This window comes from Pelecanus crispus, chromosome 1 (assembly GCF_030463565.1).
Source record: "Pelecanus crispus isolate bPelCri1 chromosome 1, bPelCri1.pri, whole genome shotgun sequence".
Lineage (NCBI taxonomy): Eukaryota > Metazoa > Chordata > Aves > Pelecaniformes > Pelecanidae > Pelecanus > Pelecanus crispus.
The window spans coordinates 97,806,930-97,819,664 of record NC_134643.1 but is presented as its reverse complement, the minus strand read 5'-3'; the positions used below and the strand labels follow the sequence as shown (position 1 = coordinate 97,819,664).

Here is a 12,735-nt window from a genome sequence, read left to right as displayed (position 1 = left end):
GGCGGAAGGGAGGGGCTGTCCCCGCCGGCGCGCGCTGATGATGCCGCCCGAGGGGGTTGGGGCGGGTACGGCAAGCGGGGAGGCCCCGCGCCGCCCCCTCCCCCACCCCCCGCCCGGCCCAGGCCGGTGAGGGCGCGCCGGGGCCCAGGATGAAGGTGAAGCTGTGCGGAGCGGGCGGCGGGCGGCTGGGGACGCTGGTGGGCCTGGGCAGGAGCGGGGCCGCCGCCCTGCCGCTGCCGGGCTGCCTGCTCTACACGCGGACCGGCTCGGCGCCCCACCTCACCCCCGACACCCTGCGGGCGGTCGGCGGCGTCCCCGCCGTGGCCCAGCTCACCCTGCCCGCCCTGTGAGTGCTGCGGCCCGGGCGGGGCGGGGGGGGGGGGGGCTGCGGGGCGGCAGCGGGTCCCCGCAGCGCTGCTGGGGGCGGGCGGGCGGGCGGGCTTCTCGCTTCCCCGGGCGCAAGGCAAAAGGTCGAATTCGGTTGCCCCTTTGATGCTCGCCCGTCGAAGGGAGGTGCGGTGGCTTAGGAGGAAGCAGGTAGAGGTGAGGGACCTGGAGGGCTGCGTGATTTTTGAGCGTGTTTTGGCCAAGCCCCCCTTAGCGGCTTCACGGTCATCTTCCCAGCAGAATAATCAGCTTTAGAAGCAGCCGACTCTCGAAACCGGTTAGGTAAGCGGCAACCGAAAGGAAAGACTAACATCCTAAAGCTTGTTAGAAGCTCTCTCCTCGCTAGCTTATGTAGTTGTTGAGTGATGCACATTAGTAACGCTACCCAGAAAGTCACAGCGTGATTTCATGCTCTCCAGCAAGTCAGCGGTCACCGGTCCGTGCGGGTAAAAGCTCAGCCTTTTTGCCACAGAATTATGAGTGCCCCAGTTGGTAAGCTGTGATTCTTGAGCTCTGCGTCTCTGGTGCTTAGTTCCGTCTGTCCCTGCTTAGCTGCCTGATAGCTGGATGGCAACTATCAGTGCCTAAACCAATCCAAGTTCAGACAATGCGTAAGTATGGAAACAGAAGCCTTAGTTATGAAACCGCTGCTCTTCCTTGACAGTTGTTTGCTTAGTTAATGTGTTTCTGTATCTGGATGCAGGGCAGAACTTCATGACGTCCTGGAAGAATATAAAGAAGGAGCTGCAAAATTTATAGGTAAAGTGTGTGTCTTTGCTTGTATGTCTGAAGAGATAACACAGGTAGATCCCACTGGTGCATTTTTAGGGAGAAAGATGTAGGCATAGGCTTTCCACATTTAGGCATTTTCTCACTCAAAGTGGCACTAAGGAAGACTTGAAATGGTATGTTGTCACTAGTATGGTCAGAAATCCTTCAAACAGGCTACAAAAACATGTAGTTTTCCTTTATTTCTCTTGTTCTGCACCCAGCCTTCTCCTTGGGGGCTTCAGCACTGACTGGGATGGGCTTAGCCCAGAAGTTGAGACTAGAACTGAGAGAGGTTTTACTGTAGCCCCCAGTCACTGCTGCAAATGAATCTTGCCAGATGCAATTTTTTACTTCTTTTGATGAGGAGAATTAGAAATTCTCATGAAAATTGCCATCCCTATACAGCTGTTCAAATACATTTCCTGAGAGTATCTATCTGCTCAAGCTGAGTGTTTCCATTCTCATAAAATAGTTGGTCTCATCTAAAGATTTCCAACAGGAAATCTTCATCCAGTATGAAGAATAAACAGGCAAAGCAGTCCATGTGAAATCAGTCTCAGCTGGTGGACACTCCTGCCTCCAAGCTATTCCTGCTTTCAGAGGATGTTAGGGGAAGGACCCATGTTGGATTTGCGTGACCTTTGAGGAACTGAAGAAGCAGGTGGAGAAGCTGATTTTTTCCCTTGTTCTTTGTTCCTGTCAGTTTAGCATGCGGACTGTACTTGCTCCTTGTAATTCTCCTTCCATTTTTCCATCTTAAGAGTCAGTTTTAGGAATAAACTCAATTTCAATTATGGATAGTCAAATGCAATACAGTGTTGCCATAGCTTTCAGCTACTGCACCAAGCCTTTGTGATCTTCAGTCCCTGTACTCCATTCTTGGAGCGGTTCCTGAGCAAAATCTTTATCTTAACACCTTGGTGATAAGAATGAGAAAAGCAGCAGTTCCTGTGTTTGTGACTATCCTGGGTTTTTCCTCTGGTTGTCTTAGCAGATCAGTAAAGGCCTGACTGCATGCATTATGCAGCCAAGATCACTTGTTGTCAGACTCTTGTGGTGAAGGAACCTGAATGCACAGAGAATGCAGGGTTAGCATCTTGTGTGAATATCTGTATCATAGCCTGTGTTTATATCTGAGAAGAAACATATATAAATCTTAAAGGAGCTACGTAGGCCGCAGAACCAAAGGGTATTATTTGATGGTTTCTCCTGATGCTGCACTCTCCTCCCTGCTAGGGAAAAAGTCTGCCCTCTTTGGTGCTGAGAGATCAAATGAACAATATTTCCTTTGTCAGAATGGATGTACTTGTGTGTGGGAGAATACCCTTTCCCTTTTGCAAATTTCCAAACCACATCTTTGCATTACCTTTGTTTTGGTTCATGAAACTCTAATCTGTATCTGTCGCTCTGTTCCCAGGTATGCCAGACGCGGTGCTGTACTGCTCCCTTCATGACCCGGTCTCTCCCTGTCCATCTGGCTACAACACTAACAAGGTACGGTAACTATAAAGATTTGAAAGGGTCCACTTAAAGCTCCCAAAAGAAAGCTGCCAGTCCTCCCCTCATCTGTGTGGGTGTGCTTATACAGCTACAAGATGGTTTTATGCTTTACAGGAAAATAAATCTTTGCACAAAGAGGAATGTCATTTACATGCTCATACCTCCAACTAAACAAAACTGGACACTTTCTTACTTGGCAGTGCAATCCCTGAACAGTTCCTGAACAGCTAAGTGGTAATTCAGATAGAGAGGAGAGCTCTGGACTCCCATGCTGTTGCGGTTAATGTGTAGTGAAAGAACTTACATGTGTTTTAGCTTGTATGCTGTACAAGCTTACGGTGATGCCACTGATAAGCGATAAACCTGAAGCCCTATGTGTGTATTTACAGTCTGCTACAGGCCCACAAAAGGGGAAGAACTTAATATTTCTGCAGGAAGGTGGCTCAGCAATCCAGGAGTGCGTAGCTTTGTGGATGTTTGCCCGTTCCATCCCACAGGCACACACATTCGCTGTGCAATCCACACGCTACCTTCTGCCTGCCACAGCTTTGGCATGGAGGGGCCACTCCTGGCACCTCCTCAGATGTGGTCAGTCCCAAGGCCTGTTTGGGTACGGTCACATTTGGTGAAAGGTCACTGAATGACAGAGGATAACTACAGCCATCCAGCTATCAGTGTATATTCTTTGCTGCTGGGAACCAGGCTGAGTCCTGTCTCTCTGCAGGGGAGGAATGACCTGAAGCTTGTCTCACTGTTGTGCAGCTATGAGGTGATGGCAGCGATCTAAGCCTGGGTGTTGCAGGTTTGATTCGACTTTTTTTTTTTTCCTTGAAGCTGGTGAAGATTTTTGTAACCTTGTTGCAAGGCCTTCTGCAGCTGGATCTGTGCTGTATCTGTGCCGACAAATACTTCTGAAAGCCTTTTGAAAGCAATAGGAGAGGAAGCTCTGGATTCTGTGCCAGAAAGCCTGGCACAGGGTGGATTTAAATAATCATAGGGTAACGCTCAGTTCTCTGAGCTGCATGGCTATTTTATTTATTAAAGCATCAGCTTTTTTCCTCTGGACAGCAGAATGAAGGTAACTAGACTTGATTACACTCTGTGCCCTTTGGCTCAAACAGTTCTGACTTTCCTCTACCTGCCTTCACCAGCTGTTCCTTGATGCTCTCACATAAGAGGCAGCAGGTACTAACTGGCCAATGTGCTGCTGGCAGAACAACATATAGCTGCTGTGTTCCAGTTATTCTGCAGGTACTAATTTGGGATCTCCCTCCTTTGGAGTTAAACTTTTTTTTTTAATGGGAAACCTACAAAAAAATTATTACTTTGGAGACTTCTGTCTGTTTCTTTGTTAAATTTAGTGAAATTGGCTGATGAGGCCAAAAGTAATCAGGAGAGATGGATGGATGAACGAACAACAGACATGGTGTATTTGTGGAATCCTTTTGTTTCTTGTGGAGACCAGACATAAAAAAAGTTCTGCTCATATGTTTTGCATCAGCTGATCAAATTCCATTTGTGAATTAGTATGCATGTGAACTGTGCTGCTTAATCTATCTATCTGGCATAGGCTAGGAGAATGTGTTTAAACCCTCAAGCCCCAAAAAGTCCCCATAACACTTCAAGCTATAAGCTATTTCTGATAGCTGAAAACCATTCCTCCTTTAGAAGAGCACTAATGGAGTTGCAGATGAAAAGAACTAACTTCTAAAGGGCTTGAGCCCAATACTTAACCTACTTGAACACCCCTTTAAAATTTTGGACCAGCAGTGTCACAAGTCTAACAGTAATACAACAAAAGCAACTGCCAAGCTGCACTCACAGGTTAATTACAGATTCTGCAGAATAGGATGAAACATGGTAGCGTGCATAGTTGCAGTGGCTGCAGTAACATTTTGTGAATCTGAATGTTTAGTGAGTTGAATGGTGACATCTGCTAGCCTAGAGGTGTTCAGGTATCATAACCTCTCTGTGCAGGTGCTTTTGTCTTGCTTTAAAATCTTTTGAGGGTAGCATGGAGTAACGATGGAAGATGGGGCCCGTGTGCACACACAGAATGGAAAGCGTGTGAAGAGACTGAGAAGACTGTGTGTGAAATCCTAATGAGTACCTGCCATTTCTTACAGTGGATTGGTTTGAAGGCTGTGTATGTCTTTTGCACTTGGTATTTCAATTCCTTCTTAAGTGGCTGGACTTAGGACCTACAATAACTTTGGATTCTAAGATTAAATTGCCTAACAACCTTTTGTATTCTTCCCAGTGTGTCTGTGTGGTTTATATATACACATACATTCACATGGGTGGTATGAATTCACTGCTCGGAAGAGGAAACAGTTTCTTGGTTTTGCACTGTGTACAGAAAACTAGTGAGCTGTATTTCCCATTGTAGCCTTTGCTGCTTTTCATGAGATGACAACATAATTTTGATAGGAATTATTTCTTTTCTTTTTCTAATTTTTTTTTCCAATTCTGCCACTAATTTGGTGATGATAGGCCAGCTGCTCTATCTCAGAGACTTACAAACATGTGGAGAAGTCACTGTGGTGAGTGTGGTGGTTTGACCAAAGAGTATTCCAGAAATCCCAATTCAGTCATTTATCTCCTTTCACTCATTGTGCCAAGTGCAGCTGATTATCTGAGCCATGCTCCTGGAGAACTTATCTATGAAGTATCATTCCAGTATCTGGTGTTTCATCAGATTAATTCTTTCTCTTCTTTGACCCTTAAGATCTCTTAACCTTTGCAACTAACATTCATCCCTGTTCTTCCTTGACAGACAGTGTCCCTGTGGGGAAGCTCAGGGCGCATGGAAATGACAGCTTCCAAGTTCATGGACATACAGCGGGCCATCCAGCCAGACTGGTTCCAGTGCATCTCTGATGGAGACACCATTTCTGGGGAAGTTGGTATAAAAAGGGCCAAGAAGTCTGTGGATAGGTCGCTTTCCTTCCTGGATGTATGCCTTCAGCTGCTAGAAAAATCACCGGTAAGGTCCCCAAAATATTGGGGCAATAGCACTGCAGATGCTTTTTGGTCTGTGCTGCATCCTGGGCCAGTCCCAGGATGTGATTTAGTAGGAAATAGAGTCACCCATATGTATCAGAGAATGCCCAGGTGACAGTCCTGGATGAGGTATAACCAGTAGCACAGTGGGTTTTCCTTTTGCTGCTCTCCTCTTTTAATAACTTGCCTCCTGCACCAGGATACCCATCTCTACTCGTTCAGGAGAAGTATTTTTTAAAAACTTTTTTCCGTTTTTGGACTGTAGTACATTTCTTTCAGTTATCTTCATGCTATAAACATGGGCAAAGTAGGATCGTCTCATTGAGATTGAGAAAACCCATCTTTTTGCACTGAAGTCCCCTCAGTTCCAGGTGAGGGAGGACTTGCTAGAATTTGCCAGTGCTATTCTTTATTTCTTCCAGCAGCTTTGAAACTTCCCTCCCTTTTGGTGAAAGGGGACATACTATCTGAGTCAGTACTACAAAGGAAAACGGGTGACAGGAGCTGATACTGGTGTCCCCTGAAAGGCAATTCATTGTGAGATCTGGTGTCTTGACAGCCAGGATAACGGCACCTGCTTTGTGTTCTGCACTGACACATGTAGTGCTGAGGGGCCATCTATAAAAAGCTGTGTACAAAGATGATCTGTGGTTACTGCATTCTGTAGGGAGGTGGGAAGAATGGCACCAAAATTCTCAGTGAGTTGGTGTCAAGGTAAGGAGCAGAATCTTGTCTCTCCTAATCCTGTTTCTACCTTACACTTGGGCTTCACAGTGTTGTGTGGGGAATAGTCTTACATGGGATTGAAACACTGTGGCTCTGGCAAGTTCCTGGGAATGCAGGGCTTAAGTAGCAGGCATCTGGAGTCTGGGCTGTGAGATGTCTTGCGTATCTTTGGCAGAGCATGCTCTAACACTTGTAGCTTTCTCCTGGGCCAGGAACTACAAGGAAGTGTAATGTTTGGGGCAATTGAAGGTGGAGAGATCTTGGAAGAGAGGCTCAGATCAGCCAGGGAGACTGCCAAACGACCTGTGGGTGGCTTTCTGCTAGATGGCTTCCAGGGATGTGCCATGGCCAAGGAGACCAAGTTGAAGCTGATAGCTTCTGTCACAGCAGAGCTGCCAGAGGATAAACCAAGGTAAGTTGTGTGGGCAACATCCCAATAAGTCCATCTGTCCTATTATGAAGAGCATCTACAGGCTGCTGTGCAATATCACTGTAGGAAATAATCTCTGTATTGCACAGCTCTGTGTGTGTGCCAGGTTGCATAAATTCTACCACTGTCAGGCTGCAGTCTTCAACCCCTGTTTTAATTTTTAGCTGCAACTGGCACCAAGCTGTGCTCATGCTGTGGATTTGAGCATTCCCCACATTTGGAGAATGATCAGGATTTTAGTTCAAGTCGTCTTTACTTTTTTTAGGAAGAATTACAGGTAGGATATGTCTGGGCTGCTTGCATTTGGCCTGAGGCCATGGTTTACTTGAAGTTCAGCTTGAACAAGAGCATTATTATTAACCTATTTTACAGGGACCTCTTCTCAGAAAAACTGTCGTGTTTCCAGTTCTCTCTGGTCTGAACTGGAGGAGAGCAGAAAGAGGTGCTGACAGAACCAGGCAGTGCTTACACGATCTTAGGCAGCCAGCTCTGACCTTGCACCCGAGGCACTGAGCCTGTGAACTACCAGAGGTGGTACAGCCCAGCCCAAAACAGCAGTATTCTCTGCTTGGACTGGCATAGTGTGGGGATCGTTGTGTATTCCAAGTTGTTAGTTATGCCCATCAGATCCATACCAGAGACTGGACAGGAGTGGCAGCATTCTTGACTCTTATAAATGACTAACAGTAACTAAAGACTTCCATAAAATGTGTGCTAATATTTGCTAGTGGTTCAGAAGTGGAGGGGCTTCTTAGCATTGGGTTGAGCTTGCTGGCTTTTGCATGGGTTGCTCTTACAAGAGCAGCTGCAACAGAAGTAGTATGGGTGCTTTTTTCATCTTTTCCTGAAGAGAGTGACTTGGGCCCCATTGTTTTTCTGTAGCTGTGCTGCCCTCTGCTAGCTGAGCATTGCTCTGACCTAATGGTGTTCAAAACGAAATTAAATACAAAAGCCTATGTCTGGTGTTGCAGCTTGTTCATGCTCAGCAGTGCCTGGGGTTTGAATTTTCCTGACAATTAGAAGGCTTGCTATGTTGTTGCCATCCTGTCTGGTTGAGCTACTCAAAAAGATCCCCTGGGAGCATTAGAGTCCAATCTGCTCAGCTAACCTTAGTGGCTACCAGTGCATCTGCCTCATCTATCAAATAGTTTGTCTGTTTGAGACAAGTGTTTCTGACCTCTCTGTAGGAAGAAAGCTGGTTAGCCCTAGGGGGGGTCTTGTAAGTACCTGAAGTGAATTTCGGGCAGTCCTGCTTTCCTGAATCACCCTTGCCATTCTGGCTGGAGAAGTTGTTTTCTTCTGGCTGGAGAAGCTGTGTTCTACCCCAATATGAAATTCTCTAGAAGACAAACACTTTCTGTGCTTCACCCAAGAAGCGACTGCTTTTTGTGTGATGGTGAAATGATCTTATGAATGTACTCTTCAGAGTCCTTTCATGTACCTAAAGATGCTGACATCTCAGTAAAATTTATTTTCCTTTTCAACAGCATCAGAACCCTTGCAAGAACAAATGTTTGTCCTTACCTGTGCAAAGATAAGTTTTAGCAAGGATTTTGATCATATATGCAGAGCTGCTGTTTTAACTCTTGCGTATTATTTTCTCCCTGCCATGAGAGCCTGAAACATAAGACACTCATGCTGTAAACTTCTCCCATCCTTATTCTGTGCTCATCAGTTTAATTGGAGTACTTAGCAAAGTGACTAAAAATGGCACCTTGTGACTTCATTTATCAGCCCCTGTGTATTTTCCTAATTATCTGTTTAGATCATTGCCCTACATTAGCTTCTACTGCTGTCAGCCCAGCCATGCACCTGCAGGAGAGCAGGCACTGCTGTATTATCTTCTGCTTCACCCACCCTCAGGGAAGCTGCCAGCTAAATTTGGCTAACAGTAGGATCTCTATTGATGGCAATCCAGCTGGGCTTTTCCTGGCTCTTAATGCCATGTCCCAGGAGATGTTACAGCCCAGGTTTTTGGGTAAATCATTAGAGCAGGTAGAGTGTAAAGAGGAGGGAAGAATAAAGCAAGGAACTTTTATCTTTCCAATGACATTCTCATTAGTGCATTCTCCTCCAGGCAGTTCTCCAAGTGCTATATGATGTCTCTGTCACCTGAAGGACTTGTATCTTTGACCAGCTGTCTACTGCTGTCTCTGCTGCTCTTGATCAAGTCTTTTTAGACTGTCTCCTAAATAGTTACCAAGCAAAGGGGTCCATGTATCTGGAAACTGGTAGTTCCCTGGGGCACAAACATGACTAAGGAAAATATCTGTTCTACGGCATAGATGTTAGATGGATTTTGAATCTAAGTGTATTTGTGTATGTGTGAAAGAAACTAAATCACTTCAAACTTAATGAACAGAATGAGGTTTTTCCGCAGTAAATGAGGGATTATTGCTGTCTTCCAAATGGCAGATAAAGAAAAGACTGCCATGTACTGGATAGGTTGGAGGTGGGGAAATGGAAGCACACAGGATTCTGAGTGATGACTGTTGTACCCACTTGCCTTCTGGTTAGCAGTTGCAGGGATAAGCTACACATGCTGCACATGTCTTTTCCTTCAGGTACCTGCTTGCTTCTACTCAGAATATTCTAGATTTGTCATCTTGTGTGTCTCTTCCAGAATCATCCATGGTGTAGGCAAACCAGATGAGGTGCTTGAGTGCATTGAAAGGGGAGTGGACATTTTTGAGAGCTTCTTTCCCTTCCAAGTGACAGAGCGGGGCTGTGCCTTGGTTTTCAGTTATGACTGCCATCCAGATCCTGAAGCAGCAGGTAGGCTTCTTGATGGTCATTATAATTTTTACTGTATCAGCCAGTACTGTGGCAAGCATAATTCATGTTTTGGAGGAATCTATATTTGAGTTTTTGTTTGTGAAATAAGCACAGTAACCACTGGAAAAACTGGGATTCCACTGTCCAGTGTTGCTTTTGAAGTTCGGGTATTTTGGTGTGAAACCTGTTGAGGCAAGCTTGAGGCCTCAACCTAGGATCTGAATGTCTGACTAGCCATAGTATGCTCAAGTATTTCTTAAACACTTACTGAATAGAGGGGTTTTTGTTTGATACCATTGGCAAATTTTCTGTTACTGTTAGCAGTGAAGGCTGGATCTGTTAAGTGGAGATCTAAGATACTTGATCTCTAGAGTTAACTGAATATGTGTCTGTTTTAATAATATATTTTTGAAGTCCCTTCTTCTTTCTCGCTGACAAAAGTTAGGGATCCCATTTCTTCGAGCAGCTTTCCTCTCTGTCCTTGCATTCATCAGTTCATATCGAAACAAAAAGGAGTTCTTCATAACTCATTACCTCGTTACACTGTGAGATGGGAGCATGTGTATCACCTGTTAAAGCATCTATCAAATGTGTTTCGAGCAGCCATTTTGTTTTGGCCTACTAAATGTTTTTAATACAGAAGAACACTTTACATTTTTCCTCCTGGGTAAAACCTAGCAGCTTTTCATGCCTGGATAATTCAAAACCAGCTGAATAGAACAGAACAACTTGTTTCTTTGTGCTTGCTGCTGTTTTTTTTTAACCCTTCCCTTTGTTTGTTCTTTACGTTGTCTCACCTTATTCTTAAATGATAAGATTCTGTGTAAAGACAATCTCTTTGTTCTGTGTCTGTTTAACACTCAGTAGAAATGGATTGTGCGAACAGTAATATTGATGTTTCCAGATACATCTCCTGCTTAAGAACAGACCTAAAAATGCAAACCTACAAAATTATTGGGGTGATTTTTTATTTTTAAGATAGACTGCTGAAAAGCCAGATGTAGAATCTACATCTTCTGCATTAGTGCTGCCAGCCTCTTTTGATCAATTGTTTAAAAAAAAAAAAAAAGGTATCTAAATCTCTGAGCCTGATGACAGCATGGAAAGTAGAATGATCGAATGCAGATGAGTTGCCTGTCTACTCTAACAAAATCTCAATAAAATCAATTTGTTCAGGTGATTGCATTCTATTCAGCATGCAGTTCAGACTGGAAATACTTTTGACATTTTATTAAGAATTCAGCTCAGTAGAGCAGCAAAAAGTTATACTGTTGTTTCAGTTCTAACTCTTCATTAGGTTTAGTAGATTAGTTTTCACTTGTCTCTTGCTGTTTTAATAACCTAAAATTGTATTTGTGTTACCTAACCTATGACAATTAAAGAAAAATAGTTGCTTACTATAGGAAAGAGGTGGAAACTTGTGGTAGGAGTTTTCATCTGGCAAGAGAGTAGCAGAAATACCTACTGTAAGCTTGCTACCCTTCCTCTGCCCTTGCTGTCTGTTCATAAAAGGCTGTTGCCTTTTTATTTAAAACAGTTTTAAAACAAAATGGGGCCCAGGACCTGGAGAAGAATGGTGCTGAAGAAGACCAGGACGAAATCTCCAAAGCTGACCCAGAAATGACACCATTTGAGATATTTCTGAAGGACAAAAGGTACGTGAGTTTGTGAGGAGGGCACCTGCAGCTGTATCACTAAATATGATGCTTTTGTCCTCTGTATTTGATTGCATGTGGTCAGTAGCTGGATGGGAGACTTCATGAAACGTGAAGATGTTGAAGACAGTACTTCTGGACATTGAATGGAGAGTGTTGGACAAGCGTTCTAGCTTGTTATCAGGCAACAGTGTATGGCTGAAAGCACTGTCTTTTGCCTGACCTAAAGCCAGGGATTTTCTGATCGTTTATCCAGTGGACATACTGTGGTCATAACTATGTTCCAGCTGAAAGACAGTAGGTTCACAAAGGTTGTCTGGGGATCATTTTGGTCTTCCACATCTAACTTGGGTCATTTTGAGATGCTAGATTTTATTTAAACTATGTGAGCCTCCACTTTCTAACTCAGTTTGGGCAGCTGCAGAGCAATTCTGGAGTTTCTGGATACTGCACAAAAACTTTGGCCAGTGTTACCACCTGTCCTTCCTTCTCTTTTCCACAGCTACCGCTAGGCTGTCCGAGTAGACAACTGTGTTGCTTTGCTCGATCCTCTGTCCACTTTGTGAGGATGTTGCATCTCGCAGTAGAGGGAAATACGGTTTTGTGAATAGTGGAATCAGTAAATCCTTGTTTCTGATAGCTTCCTCCTTCATAGACTGTGTGATAGCTGGCGAGGTGTGTCTTGTGCTGCAGCTTTCCTGTTAGGGAAGGCACAGATAAGGCCTCTCTCTGCTGTGATGTAGTCGAAGTTATCCTCTGACTTAGATGTGTAGCCTTTTTGGCTCTGTAGTGAGTTCTGGCATGATATTTGAAGTCCTTCATGCCAGTGGTGCTGGTCTTAGATGTCAACACATCTTGCAGCAGCTGGATTCAGGCCCTCAGGACTTCAAGATTCAGGTCCTTGCAAAAGGCCATGTAGTAACTGGATACTCATTGCTTGAATAGGTCTTCTTACCTTTGATGTTATCCAACGTTGCTTCCTCCTTAGATACCAAGATGATTTTGGTCCTTTGCTGGAAGGATGCACCTGTTACTGTTGTCAGAGGCATACTCGCGCCTACCTCCATCACCTCCTCGTGACCAATGAGCTGTTGGCCGGTGTCCTGCTCATGATGCACAACTTCCAGCACTACTTCAGTTTCTTCAGTGCCATACGGGATGCCTTAAGAGACAATAAACTGCATCAGCTGAAAAAACTTGTCTTCAGGCAGGCGCTTCAAAGCCCAGCAAATGCGAAGCCAGGCCAGTGAGTTCAGAGAGGATAGAGGAGGTTGCAGGCTTATCCAGTGGGACTGTGTAAGCTGGACTGCCAGCAGGGTCACCTGGACCTGTTACTAGTAAAATGCCTTCCTTCCTGGCGGGAACTGAAGGAGACGTTTGAAGAAGATCTCACTTCCTGGTGGGGAAGGAAGATCTTATTCAAATGTCCCTTTTGGTCAATTGGCTTGGTGCATTCTTGGGGTATGGAAGAGCCTGAACAGCTCACAA

At 44.8% G+C, this 12,735-nt stretch overlaps 1 protein-coding gene across 1 annotated transcript; it reads left to right on the top strand.

Annotated features, from left to right (window-relative positions):
* The first annotated feature begins 37 nt into the window (after window positions 1-37).
* Window positions 38-12,735, top strand: QTRT2 (queuine tRNA-ribosyltransferase accessory subunit 2). The gene is given in 9 exon segments (XM_075718756.1): window positions 38-112; window positions 114-346; window positions 1,091-1,146; window positions 2,576-2,652; window positions 5,435-5,644; window positions 6,600-6,799; window positions 9,441-9,592; window positions 11,130-11,247; window positions 12,236-12,735. Coding segments are annotated over 9 exon segments (1,383 nt in total). The 3' UTR covers window positions 12,498-12,735.